This window comes from Amblyraja radiata, chromosome 20 (genome assembly GCF_010909765.2).
Source record: "Amblyraja radiata isolate CabotCenter1 chromosome 20, sAmbRad1.1.pri, whole genome shotgun sequence".
Taxonomy (NCBI): Eukaryota; Metazoa; Chordata; class Chondrichthyes; order Rajiformes; family Rajidae; genus Amblyraja; species Amblyraja radiata.
The window spans coordinates 27,717,629-27,738,103 of record NC_045975.1 but is presented as its reverse complement, the minus strand read 5'-3'; the positions used below and the strand labels follow the sequence as shown (position 1 = coordinate 27,738,103).

General features: G+C 42.3%; 1 protein-coding gene across 4 annotated transcripts in view; it reads right to left on the bottom strand.

Moving 5' to 3' along the window:
* Window positions 1-19,623, bottom strand: part of LOC116984782 (protein phosphatase 1 regulatory subunit 12A-like) — a 131,060-nt gene extending 111,437 nt beyond the window's left edge. For 3 of the 4 annotated variants that reach the window (XM_033039152.1, XM_033039155.1, XM_033039153.1), the window contains exon 1: window positions 19,210-19,623. In XM_033039152.1, the coding sequence (XP_032895043.1) occupies window positions 19,210-19,476 (267 nt within the window). In that variant the 5' untranslated portion in view covers window positions 19,477-19,623. The remainder of the gene's footprint in view (window positions 1-19,209) is intronic. The other variant, XM_033039154.1, reaches the window with a different exon arrangement.
* Window positions 19,624-20,475: the final 852 nt, after the last annotated feature.

Below are 20,475 nucleotides of genomic sequence, written 5' to 3'. Positions count from 1 at the left end.
CAATGATATTTGAGTTACCGTGCAGCCATACAATTAAAAGAACACAACACAATTAAAAGAACAATAGAACTTAACATAAACATCCACCACAGTGATCACTGTGATGGAAGGCAATAAAGTTCAGTCAGTCTTCTCCTTTTATTCACCCGTGTTTGGGGCCTTAACCCTCCGCAGTCGCCGCTACGGAGGGCCCGATGCACAGGCCTTCTCGCCGGGATGATCGAAGCTCCGACGTCGGGACGGATGGAATCTGCTAAGATGCTGCATAAAGTCTACTTCGGTCCAAACCAAAATGTGTGTTTGCTGCTAAAATGCTTTGCTTTATTCCCAGGAATTCCATCATCAATGGTTTGTGTGTCCATCACACACATCAGACCAATCTCCGCAAGTGGCTTAGTTGATGACTTCTGATCATACTTCCACAATATGCAATTTCTGTTTTCACAATGTCATCTTTGATAATTTGCGCGCAAGGATTTCAGAAGTTGATGACAATTCTCTTTGACGCTCATCTGCCAAAAGGATTTGAATGTGCTTGACTTTGATGAGATTTCAACCACTTGGCATATGCCCATAATGGCTGCCTCGCCAGCAGTCTGTCTCATCCTTTTCCTTCTTTGTTGTTGTGCTTTAGTATATGTTAAATGTATGTTTTAATTTTCTTCAGCATGTTTTATGTGCGGGATGGGGGAAACTTTTTTAAATCTCTTACCACGACGGAGATGCGATTTTTTTCCGTATCGTAATTCCGTCCACACTGCGGCCTAACATCATGGAGTTGGCGGCCTCTGCTGGGGACCAACTTCGGGAGCTCCAACAGCGGGAGCCTGCAGGACTTAACATCATGGAGGTGGCGGTCCGTGTCGGGGATCGACTTGAAGCTCCAACTGCTGGAGCCCACGGACTTTAACATCGTGGAGCTTGCGGAACCTGGTTAAGGACCGACTTCGAGAGTTCCAAGCCGCAGGAGTTTCGAGCTCCTCAACGAAGGAGCTTCGACTGCCCTGAAGCGGGGCTTCGATCGCCCCAACAGCGGATGGTTTGATTGCCCCGACCGTGGGAGAATAAAGAGGGCAGAAGATTATACTGTATTGCCTTCCATCACAGTGAGGAATCTGCTGTGGTGAATGTTTAAGTTAACTTTTATGTAGTTGTGTGTCTTGTTGCTTTTTTTAGTGTGGCTGTATGGTAAATTGAATATCACTGTACCTTAATTGGTACACGTGACAATAAAATACCTTTGAACCTTTGAACATAATGAAGGCTGAAGATTAATGAGTATCATTTCTGTGGCATTACTTATTCTACTTTCATCATTATAAATTCTCTCTTTCTGTGGGTTAATTATAAGCTTTAACATCCACATCCTTTTAGTTTGACAACTATTGTTATTAAATAGTTGACTTCCTATTATTTTTTTTACACCATGTTTTTCCATTCTGTCGGGCTCATTATAAAAAAGTTATGAGCGGCAAGTTCCTAAATGGAAGCATGATCAGTTTAGTATTTGGCTTTCACTAAAAGCTGCACATTCTTGCTCTGTTGCCCGGTCCTTTAGCTACATCTGCGTTAAGCTGAGGTATTTATTGTAAATGGCTGCAAATATTTCCATCAATCCAAAAAGCAGGAATGTAGTGTTGTAGGACTCATTTAATTCACTGTCCCAAGACATGAAATTGTTTATTCACGACAAAAAAAAAAGAACCAGAAGCAGGAGTAGGCCATTCGGCCCTTAGAATCTCTCCGCCCACCACCCTCTCCCCCCATACCTCCCTTCCGTTATTCATCAAGATCATGACTGATCTTCCATCTCAGCACTATTTTCTACCATGATCGTATCATCTTTTAATATCCAGAAACACATCGAGCTCAGTTTGGAACGCACTTAGTGACTGATCCGCCACTAACCATTTGTTCCAATAATTTACTTTGGTTCAGAGATACAGCGTGGAAACAGGCCCTTCAGCCCACCAAGTCCAAGCTGACCAGCGATCATCTGTTCACACTAGTTCTATCCTACGCACTAGGGACAATTTACAGATGGTATATTAACCTACAAACCTGCATGAATGTGGGAAGAAACCCCAGGACCCAGAGAAAACCCACACGGTCACAGGGAAAACGTACAAATTCCAGAACAAACAGCACCCATACTCAGGATCAAACTCGGGTCTCCGGCATTGTAAAGGGGCTGTCCTACCGCGGCGACCTAATCCGCGAGTTTTGAAGAGTTTGCCCTCGGCTCATACTCGCAGCATGTTCGACACGACGTCCTAGGAGGTCTTTGTAACTCTCCTTCATGCTCGAGAGTAGTCCCTGCGTACTCAAGGCCTGAGCTAGGTCGCGGCGTATTTTTCAACATGCTGAAAAATAGCCGCGAGTAAAAAAAGGTCGCCATGGAAAAAATCTATATTTTTTTACTGATAGGTTTAGTCGAGTGCATGTTATTCGTAGGTAATCGAGCGTAGTCGAAGGAAATCGAGGGTAGTCGAAAGTAAAGCTCGTTGAGAAAAAAGGTAAGTAAACTGACCGGTAATGTTAAATGGCTGCTAAACTTTATTAAAAGTTGTCTGGCTTCTTAAAAGGGTCTCCACTCCTCTCTCCCCCCCCCCCCCTTTTCTCCTCTTCTCTCCCCCTCTCTCCCTGTCTCTCTCCCACCCCCCCCTCCTTGTGCTCTCTAAAGGACTTACCGTTATGTGCCAGCCGTCTTTTACCTTCCTGTTCATTGCGGGTGTGAATTTCAGACAGCGCTCCCTCGCTTTCCATGGCCTCCACTTTCTTTCATGCTCTTTTCCCCCCTCTTAATTAACCCCTTATTCTAAATTTCTCCCAGTTTTCCCGGTTGCTGCTTCCTCTGGCCAATTTATATGCCTCTTCCTTGGATTTAACACTATCCTTGATTTCCCTCGTTAGCCACGGTTGAGCCGCTTTCCCTGTCTTATTTTTTCGCCAGACAGGGATGAACAATTTTTGTAGTTTAAACAATTTTTTTTAGAGGCCATAAACCTTTAATATTCTCGGTTCAAAGCTTAAAACAAATTTCCAAACTTCACCTTAGTCCATTATCAAAGGCATTTTGTATATAACATAGAACAGTACTGCACAAGAACAGGCCCTTCAGCCCACAATGTCTATGCTGAACATGATGCCAAGACCATCATTTACCTACCCGCGCATAATCCATATCCTTCCATTCCCTTCATTGCTATATGCCCATCCAAAAGTCTTAAAAGTCACGGCGTATTTTTTTCAATCACCACCCGCGGCAGCGAGTTCCAGGCAATCACCACCCTGTGTAAAAACAACTTGCCCTGCACATCTCCTTTAATCTTTGCCAATCTCACCTTAAAGCCATGCCCTCTAGCTTTGGATTTTACCATTCTGGGAAAAAGGTTCTGACTGTCTACCCTACCCTATATACTTCTATCAGATCACCCGACAACCTCCTGCATTCCAGAGAAAACTATCTAAGTCTGTCCAAGCACACCCTGGAGTTAATACATCCTAATCCAGGCATCATTCTGGTTAACCATCTCTGCACCGTTCCAAAACCCTGCACATCCTTCCCATAATGGGGTGACCAAAACTGGACACAGTACTCCAAATGCAGCCTAACCAATGCCTATTAAGCTGCAAACATATTCATATAGATTTGTTCCATTTCCTTTGGAACATTTACTTTAAACCTCAGATTATTAGACCATTAGGTTTTGAGTCCTCTCCAACCAATTCCAGTTTTGGAATTATAGCATAGTTTCAACACTACCCATCAAGGAGCTGACTGCACATTGGTTTAAGCTTATTTGAAACTCGTTGTTTCAATCCCAAAAATATTGCACTATTGTTAAATGTGTTACCTTGAAGACTAACAGTGATGAAAGGATGTCTACATACAGGTGAGTAGAAGCCTTGGTAGTATGTTTGATGGAAGGATGAGTAAGTCAGTGAGAGGTAGAAATGCAGAAATATTCATGGAAGAAATTTTCTATCTCAGTGTCGCATTTCGAAAGTTTTCCACAAGATACGATTACGATACTGAACCATAGAGGCCATGCTATACCTCCAACATGTGCAGCAGATCTTGTAAAGGACACAAGATTCAGTTACAGGCCAATCCCCTACATAATAGGCTATCATGAAAGACATATTTAAAATGGCATTAAAAGACTGCAAGTTCTCTGAATAGCATAAATGGAGCAATCCACGTGAAATAATTGTCTAAATCACAAGGAAACTGCAGGAAAGTTCAAGTTCTGGTGCTCAAAGGCATTTCATTAAAACACATGACGTAGGAGGTGGTCACTCTACAACATTACTTTGTATTAAGGTTGAAAGTGGTTCTCAAACACAATTGTAGGATATATTTGGTTCAGAGAAGCAGCTTATTTATCCAAAAATGTCAAATAATATGCCAAGTAACATGTTGTTAAAAGTTATGGGATCCTCACATAGCAGGCAAGGAGAATAAGAGTGTGAACAAATTTGTTGGACTGGGCTTTCTTACCAAATATGTAAACATGTCTGAATGAAGCATCTTTCTCAACACGTACCAGTTACAATTCTTGCTAGCGCTTACTACGCAGCAGGTAGTTTGCAGCTTTCAGGATGGGGACATTGTTTAACTGCAATGGTGTTCAAGGCCCACGACAACCTCGGGTTCCTTCACTCCTCCAGTACAGGTTTCATAGCCCACAATGAAACGGGATACTAGCTTAGTTAGCTGAACTCCAGAAAACAAACCATTGAAAAGTGCCCTATTCTAACAATGTCCAAATAGATTGCTTCTAAACAAAATTAATTTATCTTAACACAGATTTTCTAACAATGGAAAATAGTCTTCAGGTTCAGCACATGTATGGCCTCCTTGCGCTTCAGTAAAATATTGATCACCATACTCGAGGAGATGTTTAGTTACACTATTGTTCAGCTGAGGCATTGTAGCCAAAACATGTTCAAGACCACTTCATCCAATCTTAAACGTCACCGGTTTCATCAAGAAATGCATTGATAACCTAGTTCCAACTAAGCAAATTAGGATTTATTCTAACCAAAAACCTTGGGTGATCAGAGAGATTCACTCTCACCCAAGGTCTAGATCTGAAGTTTTCAAGAAGAATGATACCATACTGCACAAAAAGACTATGTATGATAACTATCCACCAAGGCAGGTCCCCTCCATCCCAGTCCCATCAGTGGCAGGTCAGATCTGCTTTCACAAGAGTAAACTCTCATTAGAGTAACACAGCTGGCCCGGATGAAGTCGCTTCACGGGTTCTGAAATTGGCAGCAATCAATTGGGCAGAGTCTTTGCTGACATCTTCAACCTCTCACTTCAACAATCTACTGGCCCCATTTGCTACAAAAATCTCCATCATTCCAGTCACTCCAAAAAATAAAATGACCTGTCTCAATGACTATTACTCAGAAGCTCTAACATTGACTATAATGAAGTGCGCTTTAAAGATTATTAATAGCCCATGTCTACGTCAATCTTCCAGCCGATCTAGACCCCTTGCAATTTGTGTACATGAAAAATAGGTTTCTCGGGGATGCCATCTCTCTTGCACTACATTCAGCCCTGAATCACCTTGACAATAAGAATACCCGTCAAGGTGCTGTTCATTGTTTGCAGCTCACCCTTCAACACCATTATGCCAAATAAGGTTGTCCCTAAACCTCTGGACCTTGTTCTTGGAGCCTCCATTTGCAACTCTCTTCTGGACGTCCTGGTCAGCAAACCTCAGTCAGTTAGATACAAAAAGCTGGAGTAACTCAGCGGGACAGGCAGCATCTCTGAAGAGAATGTATGGTTGACGTTTCAGGTCGAGACCCTTCTTCAGACCCTTCAGTCAGTTAGAATTGGTCATAACATTTCCTACACCCTGATCTTCAACACAAGTGCTCCTCCAGGTTGTGTGCTCAATCCCTTGCTCTCTCGCTGTACACCTAAGACACGATCAAATATAGAGGCAACTCTATCTAAGTTTGCCAATGATGCCACTGCTATTAGCCAGATCAACAACAACAACAGGAAAGAAATCGAGAACAACAACAGGAAAGAGATCGAGAACCTGGTGTTATAGTGTCAGTGAACATAACCCCGTCATCATCAATGGAGCTGCTAAAGAGATGGTCGACAGCTTCAAGTTCCGAGGCATCCATATCTCCAGCAACCTAACCTGGTCCTTCACACTGATGCAGCGATCAAGAAAATGCATCACCATGTTCACTTCCTTAAGCATCCACAAGGATTCTCTTGATCTTCTACAAGTGCACCATACTTCCCTCCGGCAGACGTTACAAGGCCTTCTACGCCCGAACCTCCAGACTCAGAAACAGCTTCATTCCCAGAGCTATAGCGGCTCTGAACCGGCCCTGCTGAGTGCCCCCCATCCCACCTGGACTCCCTCCCTCAGATGGTCACGTCGCACAGTTTATTTATTTTTTATTTTTTGACATCGGTTGGAAGCTGCATACCAAATCTCGTTGCACTGATGTGCAATGACAATAAAATATATTATTATTATTAGAAAATACTCTGACAGGATGCATCTCAGCCTGGAATGGCAACCGCTCTGCTCTGGACCACGTGAACCTGAAGAGAGTGGTGAGCATAGCCTCGTCACTTTCTTTCATCCAGTCCATCTTCATGTTACGTTGCATCAGGAAGGCTACAGTATTGTCAAGGATGCCTGTCACCCTGGTTTTTCTGTACTGGGAGAAAATACAGGAGCTTAAAAGCCCAGAGGTCCAATCTTCAGAACAGCACCTTCCCCAAAGATTCCTGAAACAATCGACTTTTTCACATCAGCTTCCTGGAAGTGCTGCCAATTATTCTTAACTCTACCCTCTATTCCATTTGTGTACTCTAATATATTTTCTGCACTACCTCATATTGCTCTACAATCTTGCACCGTTCAGCTGTCCTGCAATCATCGCCACATTTCAAGTCGAGTGTTTTATTGTTGCATCTATTGCATTTATTGTTGCATCTTTCATTACCATGTATACTATTTACATGTGAGCTTCTGTAAACAGGGAATTTGATTGCACCCTGGTCTATAGGACAGCAAGGGAATATGAATGTGAATCTGAATACGTGCATTACAGAATTGACAATGTTACTTATTATTGTTTGCTTCCCTGTTGGTGAACACATTGGGGCTGAGTCTCACAAAATTTTGCCTTTGTAGCTGCATTCTAGCACCACACTAACCCCATATCTAATTGTCATTTCCTCACAGGTACAAAAGTCTGAATTTACTTACTGAAATGTACCTGCTACATTTCTGCTGACGCGGTGGCACAGTGGTAGAGTTGCTGCCTTTCAGCGCCGGGGACTGTCTGTACGGAGTTTGTACGTTCTTTCCGTGACCACGCGGGTTTTCTCTGAAATCTTCAGTTTCCTCCCACATTCCAAAGACGTATAGGTATGTAGGTTAATTGGCTTGGTGTAAGTGTAAATTGTCCCTAGTAGTAGGATAGTGTTGAAGTGCGGGGATTGCTGGTCGGTGCGGACTCGGTGGGCCGAAGAGCCTGCTTCCGCGCTGTATCTCTAAACTAAAAAAAACGAAACATGAATTTTTTATCTTATCTCTCCTATAAATCCGGTCCGGCTTCATCTGATTTGGCCCAATTATTCCTTATATTTGCATTGGTTTAATAATGAACTTGCTGTAATCCTATACAGCTGATAAAGCAAAGTAAGGTTATAAAAGGCCACTACAACCTTCCCGTGAAATCACCATAAATGCAGATGAAAAACTCTCTCTTCCATCTCATGGAGTTCGTTCCTTACTGTTAATCACTCACATCTTTCTATAACTTATTTATTTATAATCTTTAAAAGTTGATCCACACCAGAAATTTCTCATGACCCAAGAGATATGGAAATGAAACTTGAATTACATTTTATTACTTACCTGCGAGCCACTTCAAAGGATAAGAAATGGGTGTTACTGTTTGTGTAGTTGTATGTGAAGATAGATACTGGTGTTACGGATTATGCAATCATATGTGAAGGTCGATATGACAGAGAGCAAGATTGCTCTATCACAAATCATTTTTTGCGACATGGATAATTATTTTTTGCAATATCAGTTGAGAATATAAAGTTGGTCATGGAATCAGCAAACATATGCCAGAGCCCTTCTCAATTACAGCTGTTTGGCTTCCACTTAAATGAACACTACTGTGTTTGAAAGTTTGAGTTTGGTTGGTTACTTATCTGAAGCAGTACAGCTCTACCATATTAGTGGTTCCTCTATCAGATGGCGACACTCAACTTCAATAACGTGCTGAAATATTAGAGTGAATCTGGAAGTCAAAGCTTTACCAAAAGCAAAACCAAGTGTGGCAGCAGCAGAAGGTCCCACGTTTCATCTCCCGCCCCAACTAAGTTTACAAATGACAGTAAGGAACAGGGAACTGCCCTGGTTAGGAGCAGAAAATCATCTTTTCTACTCCATTTCGCTACCTTTACCAATGAACGGTGAGTATCTGATAAGGTACATGATTATATGTGATAACAAAATCCTGAAGGGTCAGCTTCTTAAATGCTTCTTTCCATTGTTACCTGGATTACCAGAAAACTGATCGTGATTGCAGCCTAACTGTACTTGAAAGGAATAACCAGTTAAAAATAACTGGTCATATTCAGATTTATGATGTAAACCAAAAATAAGTTAAGGCTACAGTTGTAAATTAGAAGGCTCATCGGTTGCTGCCTGGCAATATACTGGGTACCAGACCGGCATGTGCTGCTGTCTCAGTTTCACTCCGCACTGCCTTTTATAGAAACCAATTATTCTTTTAAACATATACAAAGCATGCAAGATGGTTGCTGATTGATTTTCCAATAAACCTCCAACAAATCTTTTTGCTGAAGAGTTTGAAAAATGTCACTGGCATTACAGTATGGTAAAGTTACTCTGAAGCTCACTCAGGACGAGCAGAAGCACTTAAACATTTGCATGCCATACCTAGTACGCACTACTGTATAGAAAATAACAAAAGGCCAAGAGAGAAGGCAGTTGTCGGCTCATTTCTAAACAAGTATAAACTATGAACGCTGATACTAGGGTATTAAAATGCCATAATCAGATTCCAGCTCACATTGTATCCCTGCATTCCAATACTCCGTACACACAAGTACTTCTGAGAATTGCTCTTTGCAACCCATTTTTAGCTCAGCTCTCAGCTCTCTTAAACTAAAGATTGAAGTGCATTTGAAGATTCTTGCTATCATCTAATTTCTTCTGATCTGGAGACCATTTTTCTTCATGTGGGCTACTCAAATCTCTTTACCCCTTGTCACTTTCCTTTTACAATTTTAATGCCCGTCAATTCCTATATTGAAATGATTGCTTTTAGATCAATTGTTAAACAGTGTGCAACATGATGTGCAGAACACAGCATGTTAAAATGGTTTGTTTTGTTTAGTGTCACCAGTACCGAGGTACAGTGAAAAGCTTTTTTGTTGCGAACCATCCAGTGGAAAGCCTATACATGATTACAATAAAGGCGTCTAAAGTGCCTGCTGTTGGAGTAGAGGTTTAAAAGAGTGGAGCGATTGAAATTAATGATTGCAGATCCACTTCTGGGACCAGCAGAGTTGTCTGGCTTGGGCGCCATCTTGTATCATCTGCCTCTGCCTTGGAGACAGAACTCGTTAGGCTCATTGAAAGATAAGTAAAGGTAAACGCAACACAGAAATGGCACAACAGGAAGTTAGCACGCAACTAAAAGCTTTTCACTGTACCTCGGTACATGTGACAATAAACTGAACTGAAGTGTCCAAATTTGCAATCCACGCAGTATGTCTTTTAACAGGGCTTTTTTAAAAAATGCATCAAATAAGTACATTTTGGTCATACGTTATTAAAGGATATTTTAATGAATTCAGGGATGTTAACCATCCCAATTCTTAACTGCTCTCAAGAAAGTGGTAAGTTGCTTCTTGAATTGCTGCAATCGAGGTACCTCAACTGTGCAGTTTCGAAGGGAGTTCCAGAATTTAGAGCAAAAGTTGAATGCGAGTTAATACACTGCCAGACAATGATGTGACTCAAGATGGATAGAATGCACCTGCTCACCATGTTTTCCAGATGGTAAAATCCTAGGCACTGTGCTGTTAAAGATCACTGCTGGCTGCAAATGGTACATACTAAAGTCTATGCTTTTCAGTTGCTGTTAAAGCTGCATTTCTCGGGGTATGTGATGAATATTTAATTAGTTCCAACGTGCCTCTTTGAAGATGGAAAGGATTTTGAAAAATCTAGCTCACTTGATAGAGTTCATTAATCACCAACTTGCTCTTATTGACACAAAATGCATGTATCTTATAACCATATAATAATTACAGCACGGAAAACAGGCCATCTCGGCCCTTTAAGTCCGTCCCAAACACTTATTTTCCCCTAGTCCCATCTACTTGCACTCAGACCATAACCCTCCATTCCTTTCCCGTCCATATACCTATCCAATTTATTTTTAAATGATAAAATCGAACCTGCCTCCACCACTTCCACTGGAAGCTCATTCCACACAAAATCCTGTTGAATTTCAGTTAAATGGTAAATCCCTACGCCACAGCTCTTAAACCCCAGAGATGTAAATGGCAGATGATTCAACACAGAAAATGCTTTTGAATGTGGTTCTCTCATTGGCATTTCCATAGCAAAAAAGTTACTTGCTATTATAAGCATAAGATTTGGATATTGTCTGGGCCATGCTGCAAGTTGATGCACTGTGATTTATTATCTGAAGATCTGAATTAATCTGAATACTGTGCAATTATCTGTAAACACCCCACTTCTCATCTTAGGATGGAGGAAATATTTCTGATGAAGCAGCTGAGAGTTCAATGTTCCTATAGCAATGTCCTGCATCTTATCTTCAACATAACAACCAGAATATTGTCACGTCACGTCACGCAGACTTTGCAGTGTCCAGTGCTTTCAGCTGGTTTTTGACATCATACAGAACGAATCAAGTTGACTTAAGACCGTCATTCTTGGTGTGAATCTCAGGAAGAGAGAGCAAGTTGGAGGAGGACCATTTACCTGGCACTTCCAATTGAACATGGTCATACACATATACTACTTTTCTTCTGAACTTACTGCCATTGGTGAAGGAAGCCTGAACTTGGAGCATCGTGCTTTGATTAAATATTTTATTGCGCACTATTACATCATGACTGGGCATGGCAGGGCTTTGATCTGCTTTGTAATTAATACATCAATTAGCCTTGCTGCAGCATATTGTTTATCGCCACATGTAGAGCTGTAACAATTCTTGGCTGGAACTTCAATACGTTGACCTGTTGACTAATACGTGTCCACTCTTTCAAGTGCCTCCAGTATTTGTCAATTATAGCCAATATATGCTTAATTCTGATATGTGTATCTTACTTTTACTCCAAATCCCAGCTCAAGATCCTTCAACTCTTGTCCTACAGAAAACTACTTGTGACAAAAACTAGACTAACATTTCCCCTTTAAGACAGTCAGGTGACCGACATTGGAATGTCTACTGTTTGCACAAGAAGTTGCTGGATTCTCAACCAGACTTCATGTTCTGAAAGTAAACTCAAAAACCTTTGACTTTCTTCTTTCAAGCAAATCTGTTTTTAAACAAAGGCCTGGCCTAGCGACAGAGATGCAGTGAAGTAAACTACTATCAGTTCAGTGCAGATTTTTTTGATAGGTCTAAGTTACATCCACCACAATGTTTGAACTGTTGCCAGCCTCAGCTAGGGAAGAAAGTTTTTCAAGCTTCGGGATTGGATCTGAACTTCACAAATGGTGACGTACAGATAAGTACACATTTATGGCAAAGGAGAGAACCACTTAAAATGTCCCTCTCCAAAGACATGAAAGGAAAATCTAAAGTTGACACTTTATTAGATGGAATGGCATAGGTTGAGCACCCACAGTGGGGCGTGTGAAATTGGGCAAACAGCAAAGCTGTTTCCTACCGATGTGTGAGTAAAATGCACCTATTTTGATGCAAGAAATATTTTCCCTCATGTCCTGGCCAATACTTATCCTCAGGTCAATATCATCGAAAACTGGCATTTGCGGGATACAGCTGCTTTGCCTACATCACAAAACTAGCTACACTTCGACGACTTCATTGCTTGTTCTGTGGATAATCACAAGGCTGTGAAAGGTGCTATATTAAAGCAAATCACAAAAGGACACAATGTTTTGGAGTAACTCAGTAGGTCTGGCAGCATCTCTGGAGAATATGGGTAGGCAACGTTTCGGATTGAGACCCTTTTTCCGACCGATTGTAGAGGGGGTGGAGAAGAAAGCTGGAAAAGAGGAGAGACAGGACAAAGCATGCCAGGTAATAGGTCGACATAGGCATGGAGGCTTTTTGATAGGCAGGTGATTGGAACAGAGGGTGTGTGATGGGTTTAAAGAGTTGTGGATTGTGAAGCCAGAGGAAGGAAAGTAGCAGAAAGTGTGAGGTGGGGTGGAGAGGAGAAATAAGTGGGAGTACAGGTGTACTGAGGAGGAAATGTGGGGGGTTGGGTTGGGGGGAGCAAAAGAGAGGCGAGGGGGGATGAGGGAGTAAGGGGAAGCGTTAGTTAGAGGTTACCTAAATATGGAGAGTTTAAAGTTCATACTGTTGGGTAGTAAACTATCCAAGATGAATATGAAATCTCAAATTCCTTCTTACTTGCATTCAAACTTCCCAAGGATTACCATGAATACAGGTTAAAAAAAAGAGCTTAATATTACCTCCCAGACAATATTTGATTCAAATGTTTTTCAGATATCAGTCCCATTACCATCCCCTCCAATTCAAAGCACTTTACATAAACTGAAATTTGTGTTAAATCCCATTAAACTGGCAGATGGCTACACTTGGCTAATTGTCTGGCAGTTTCAGTAGAGAACAGTAGATTGCATTGGTGACAAAGATGAATCAGATGGTTGCATGGTATCTGATCCAGCGGCCTCTGGGCAAGATAATATGTCAAGCGGCAGGACAAAAAAGGGGAATTGGGCAAACTGACATAAATACTATGGTTGAATCATTTAAGGATATTTAAGAAAGGGAAAACATCTTCAGCATGCAGATCAGGGAGGTGAGGGGTAGGCAAGGGAAACATAATGCAAATGTGCAAGGTCATGAGAAGGCTGCAGTGAAAATTATGGCAAGAAGATGAAGGAGAAACTAAGGGAAAATAATATTTTAAGAGAATGAAAGCAAAAGATGTGAAAATTGGATGTGGACCATGGGAGGTGGGGGGGGTGAAAGCATGGGAGAAAGTAGATGGGGAAGGATAAGAAAAGAGAGGAGAGGGGAAGGAAGAAAAGGGGAATGGGAGCAAATAAAAAGGGGAATGAAAGCAAGGAGATGAGTGAGTGACAGAGAGAGGGGAACCCAAGTGACAGAAGGTAAAAGTTCGAGGAGAGAACAAAAATAGTAACCACGAGCTTCATCTGAAAACATCAGCACAGAACCGTTTACAACTCTCATTCAGAATTAAGGCAGAAAATGTAGAATGAAGTGTTCCACATGACTCAATTGGCTTTCCACTGGCACACACATTGTGAGCTACATTATAAGCAAACTCTCCAATTACTTGCAAGAACATGGCAATTCACATTATTGCTCTATAACTGCCACATACATCACTATGGATTGGAGTCAGCAACATGATCAGTGTCCTGGAACAGTGCTTTGAAAGTTCACCATCCCAGCCCCAAGGGTAACAAGATTAGGAAGAAGCTCAATGCCAAGGCATTGGTCATTACACCCTCACACGGAGCAGCTCCGTTGAGACCATCTTTCAGGAGATAATGCATAGCGTACACCAACCAAAACAGTGATAAAATTCACAATAACCATTGTCAAACCTCACAGAATTAGAGGAGAGAAACATCAGTGATAGCAAGGTCAGTGAAGCAGAATCATGAGGTAAATTACGGTTGGTCAAAGATCCCACAGTTTAAAACGGGTGATTGCTTATCCCCCTGCAGTTAGAAAGCATAAAATTGATCTTTTTTATTCCCAGCAAAGAAATACCTCAGCCACTCCCAGCTCACCTCCTTGTCACTCATTACATACCCCTTCAGAGTTCCTGATGAGTTCATCTGATCTGAGGAGTCTACAAGACAATATCAGTTACAATACTGAAACTCTGCTAAATAATTAGAAAAACTCTCAACACAGAGGGTGATGAGGCAGGGAGCGGGGACCCAATACAAATGGCGGAGAAAGAATGGAAAATGCTCAGACGTTCCCCTCAAAGTTCAGGGAGGGGAAGACTCTCATTCGAAAAGCCTTATGGCCTATCCCAAACCCATAAACGACCACGTTTCAAGCGCGATGTTGATTGAAACCCGAGAGGCAGCCTCAGCATTACTGATTTATGCCAACTAAAGGTTGAGAAGACACAAGCAAGATTCTCTGATTGTTAAACGTTATCGTGTGATGTGTTTTTTAAATAAAGGCAAGATAAGCATCCAACAACATTGCAAAAACCAGCTGCATGGATTAAGAATGAGGTAATCTCATACGTCTTGTCACCTACAGATTGGCAGGCATCATCTACTTCAGGAATAAAGGGACAGAAATTCAAGAGATAACGGAAGGCAATGCCTCACTTCTCATTACCAGCATCTTTGGAGACCAAGCAGCAGACGGTGATCCATCAATCACAGCAAAACTAAACAGAAGAATTATGCTAAGCTTCCAAACAGGTGCTTAATTGCACTGAAAGAAAAAAAAACATCAACTTCAAATACTACAAGATAATAACGAAACAAAGTCTGCCAAATTCAGCTATCAAAGTCCGAAGAAGGGTTTCCGACCTGAAACGTCACCTATTCATTTTCTCCAGAGATGCTGCCTGATCCACTGATGTACTCCAGCACTTTGTGTCGATCTTCAGCTCCCAAAGTGATGGGCCACCCTGTATAACTTGTCTGCACTACTTTCCATCTCAGCAGAATCCCCAGGGGTGCATTAACTTTGCAGCCCTTCAGTAACCAATGCACTGGTTACGCCTCCACTCTCCATCCCTCCTGCCACAGGGCAGCCCATGAATAACGATCAAACCTTGCATAGCAAATCCCAAGGCCCTAACCTCAAAATCATTCCATTTAAAATATTTCTGATATTCAGAGACATTTAAAATTATTTTAATTTAAAGCTGTTTTTAATTAAAAAAATAAAATATAAATTGTTAAAAATTAAAAAGCTGTAAATGAATAAAATATAAATAGAGTGATTTAATGGAACGTTAAGATAACATTTCTTTTATTAAGGTTTTTTGAACAACAACTGCAGGTGTAAAGATGGATATGAAGTGCACCCACAACTCAGTATTTTCCAGAACTACCACTGGATTGACCGCCAAGTCCAGCAGTAGAGAGTGAAGTTATACATCCAAACTCCGGCGTTGCATTGCATGAACACCAAGTCAGAGAAATGCTGAATATTGGAGAGTAAACATCAGTGACTCCCAGTCCAGTATACAAACGTTCCCTTACTGACTATATTATAACTGTGTCCCGTTACATAGACCTTATAACCATTATGACCATTCTTCCCCCCCTCCTCTCCACAATGTCGATACAATGATCAAACATAATAAGCTCCACTCCTATCCCACTGTAATAAAGTGTAGGGTTGCTGTGAGATAGATCATCCTATTATACTGTCCCCGCATATAAACAAACTTTGTATAACCATTCAAGGAACATGTGACCTATCGCACCAATCTCACAGCCTAACCATCCGGCTAAAACACTGACATCACACAATATCATCCTGACCTTGAAATACATCAGCATTATTGTTCTCTATTGCTAGGTTGAAATTATGGAACTGCAACAGCACTCTAGGAACTTCTACACCAGATGGATTGCAATAACTCACCACCATCCTCTCAAGCATAATTATGAATGGACAATAATTGTTGGTTTTGTCAAATCCCATAAAGCGAATAATACATGTTGCATCACACCTTTCCAATACATAATATCCTATCACAATGATAGTAACCCTTTGTCCTATAATATTGCCACTGTACGTATTCTGTGACTTTGGCACCACACAACAATTTCAATTTCATTTACGTCCTCATTCAAATTCTCCAAAACCTATTACACTGTCCCAAGAAGATCTTATTTCCCATTCTATTGTTCACAAAATAACTCTGAGATCCTTCTCTACAGAAGGTAATCTACAACCATCTGCCTATCAAAATCCCTCCTTGTCTGTGTTCACCTATTACCTACCTGCCTGCCCCTCCTCTTTTCCAGCTTTCTTACCTCCCTCCAACTACAATCAGAAGGAGGGCCCGAAACATCAACCTATCCATGTTCGCCTAGGATGCTACCTGCTGAATCACTCGAGCCCTTTGTGGCTTTTTTTTTTTAAAACATAATTTAATTGGTTTATTTTCTGTGAAGAGATGGAAAGGAGAGAGGAATGGTGAAAAGTGATCAGTAATTATTGCAACTTTAAAACCCAACGGAATAATCAAGAACAACTGCACAAGGCTTTCTAATTTCCAAATCCAGTTCATTATGAAAGATGAGCCATCCACTTTTGACTTGGATGTTCTATGCATTGGATCCCCTTTAGAACCATCCTGCATTCCTAACTTAGTGTCAGGGTGTAATTGCTCATGTTATTTACGGCAGAAAAGTAGAAACAAAATTTACTCTTGCTTTTCCAAGCCGGCATAAAACATATAATTGTACAAGATCCAAAATGAGGTCGGGAGCACTTCATCTTTTACTTTAGAATAAAGATTGTTTAATCTGACATCATCCCATTTGAATTGAAGTTCCACAAAAAAACCCACCAAGTGTTTAAATTACAAGGATGAAGAGAATCAATGTAAACAAAATAGGAATTGAGAGAGACCTGGGGCTGACGTACACAAATCTTTGACGATGACGGAACCAACTGAGAGGCTGTCAAAAGGAGAAAGAAAATGGCTTTTCTGTACAAAATCCAAAAAGATTATGCTAGACCTATCAAAATTACTATTTGATTGGAGCCAATTTTGGGGGTCAAAGTTCTGGAAGGGTGACAAGGCCTAGGAGAGTGTACACAATTGGAAGAATGTTAAAATCAATTTCTTCAATTATGTGAAGAAATTAAGGAAACTAGAATAGTTAACTTTAAAGGGGGTTAATAGGTTTCACAGATGTTCTAAATCATCAACAGTTTTGTTTAAGGAAACATAGAAATTATTTCTGATGGCAGAAGAATAGGAAAGCAGGGGGTAGAGATTTAAAAAGAATGGGTGACACCCTGTCAATTATTCAGATCAAAACCACTCTATGTGGAAAGACTTTTCTTACATCCTACAATTCCTGCATGGTTTTCTCATCACTTCAAATCAGATCCTTGAAACATCTACTGGGAAAAATTTCTCCCCATTTATCCTACCTAAGCTCGAACGATCTGGACACCAAGCAAATCTCCTCTCAATGTTCTTCACTCCAAGATGAAAAATCAAACTATCCAGTCTATCCTTACAGCTGAAATGTCCCATTCCTGGAACCATGCCAATATATATCTACTGCATCATCGCATCCTTTTAAAAATAATCCCAAATTGAATGCAATACCTCGGACACATTAAAATTAATGACCCCCCCCCCCCCCCCCCTGCCCCCCTCCATTTTGTTCACATGTATAAAAATGTGAAATTGGAAAGACACAAAATGCTGAAGTAACTCAGCGGGTTAGGCAGGAATAGGCGACGTTTTGGGTCAGAACCCTTCTATAGACTGAAATCTTTTCAGTCTGTAGAAGGGTTCTGATCTGAAATGTCACATATTTTTCTTCAAAGATGCTGCCTGACCCTCTAAGTTACTCCAGCACGTTGTGTCTATCTTCGATATAAACCAGCATCTGCAGTTCCTTCCTACACATAACAAATTGGAGAACCAGGACACAGGATTTCTTGAGCCAGCTCTTTCAATAGGATCATTGGTGATCTGACCATTGACTTCAATTCCACTTTCCCGCCTTATCATTTGGACTCTTAGGAAGCCTCGCATCCCATATCCTTTATTGATTGCAGTCCCAACATCTACTTGCAAAAATTCATGTATTCATTTAAATCCTGGTCCTTGTCCCTGCTGTCATGCCGTGCATTTGGATCACATTGCCTTTCCTCATTCTATCTGTCAAAAACCTGTCAGTTCACTCTCAGTGTTTGCCCATTTAACCAGCCTTACACTCCATTACATTCCTACCCATTATTTCAAGTTAAGCAATTGAATATCTGCACAAAAGTAAAGTAACAAAAAACAAGTACTTGTGTTGTCAATGTCTACACTATGAACTGCAAGGAACGCATGACCACAAATTAATTCATGTTCCATGAGGGTGGACTACAAGTACTTCAAAAGTACTTCACTGGTGCTAAGCCCGAGGTCATGAAAGTCACCATATTCTAACGTTGACAGAAGGGTGACCAGCATCAAAACTGAAATGTCAATAAATCCGAGGGATTCCATGTTTTGAGCAATGACAAGAATCACCCCAAGGGTCACATATCAATAGCCATTTGCTCACTGCCTGTTCCTTGTACCGTTTTTGCCTTTAACGCAAATGTTGAACGCTATCATCTGACAGTCTGGCCAGCCAGTAAGGCAGCCACAGTGGCCTCTCCTTGCAGCTCATGATGCAGTGATCGTCACCTTTGACAGGCCCTGACCGGGGATTCAAAAGCAGTTGCCCATTCGGATTAAACAGCGGCAATTCCGGCGCGGCCTGCGTTTACAGCAGTAGTTTGAACGGAGGGCAGGTCAGAGTGGAACAGATCCACCCGACCTCTCCCCAAGAGCAAGACCCGGTCCGTGGACCAGGTCTCTGACCCCTGCCCAAGGCAAGGCACGGAACCAGACCCCAGCATCCAGGACACTGGAGACTAAGACAACCCTGAGACGCAGAGAGCCTCGACTGCGGAGCTAGGATCCAGATCCCTGCAAAGGGTCGAGATTTGCGCCCCGGTCCCAACCCTCCTCAAGTCGCCACCGCAGAAAGTTGCCGTCTCCTTTCCCCTGTCAACCCTTCAGACATTTATTTATTCCATTGGTTCTTTGTAAAGTCCAAGTGTGCAGGGAGTTCTGGACTCCGCGGCGACCACCCCCTTGCCCCGTCGCTCCGGGATGAGCTCAGCCCCGCTGGCCCGGGTCGGGACAGTCCGGCCGCCGCCTACCTGGTGAAGGGCGGTCAGTCCGTCCACATTCGTGTAATTGATGTCAGCTCCGTTCTGCAGCAACTTCTCCACCTCGTCCTGGTCCCCGCTCGAACAGGCTGCCAGGAAGACTGCTCCCTCGTTGAACTTGACTCGGACATGCTTGGTGCGGGGCCGCTCGGGCTCCCGGTCGGTCTCCGAGCCCAGCCAGCGCTTCAGCTGCTCCTTTCGCTTCTGTTTCGCGTTATCACTGCGGGCCTGATCCCGCTCCCGATCCTCAGCCGCCATCTTCCACTAAACTCAACCGGGAGTGCCTGATATCCCGACTCCAAACTTTCTTGCACAGCCCTACGCCATCTACACCCACTCCGTATACATTGCAGCCAAAATATCCAACCTACAGCATCCCCACACACCCACTATACATTGCATCTAACGTGTCCTGCGCCATCTAGTCAGTTTTTGTATATATTGCAGGCTTCCCGAATGTTTGCACCCAGCGCAACATTTGCACAATGCTAATATACTAAATCCCAATTAGTCAATACTGTATTAGTCAATACTCTAATTAGCAAATACATTAATCAGAAATTGAAGTCAATCTACTATTCCACCTGATGCATAATTATCAGTATTCTGGGTCTCTTTATATAAGATTATTAAGGGTTTGGACACACTAGAAGCAGGAAACATGTTCCCGATTGGGATGGGGGGGGGGGGGGATCCAAAACCAGGCACCAACGTTTAAGAATAAGGGGTAAGCCATTGCGAACGAAGACGAGGAAAAACTTTTTCACATAGAGGGTTGTGAATCTGTGGAATTATCTGCCTCGGAAGGCAGTGGGGGCCAATTCTCTGGATGCTTTCAAGAGAGAGTTCGATAGAGCTCTTAAAAATAGTTGAATCAGGGGATTATGGGGAGAAGGCAGAAACGGGGTACTCATGGCCGACCGAAGGGGAGGGGGTGCGATGGGCGCGGTCGCACCCCCCCTTTTTCCAGAATTTAAAAAAATCCAGAGTGAAAAAAAAATAAAAAATTGGGTTGCAATATTTCTTTATTCTACACCAGGACAGAGGGAGCCATGCCTTTGGGCTCCTTGGCCCTCTTGCAGCCGTACATACACTGGATGACCCAGGTGTTGCGCTCGATGACCAAGAGGGCAGAGGCTTGTTCTTCCCCCAGAGCGGCTCGTTGCCGGGACGGTTCGCTCTCCGAGTCTGGGCAGCTCACTCTGCAAAACTTGAGGGCAAGGCTTTCAAAGGCGGCGTCGGTGGCAAACTTCTCCC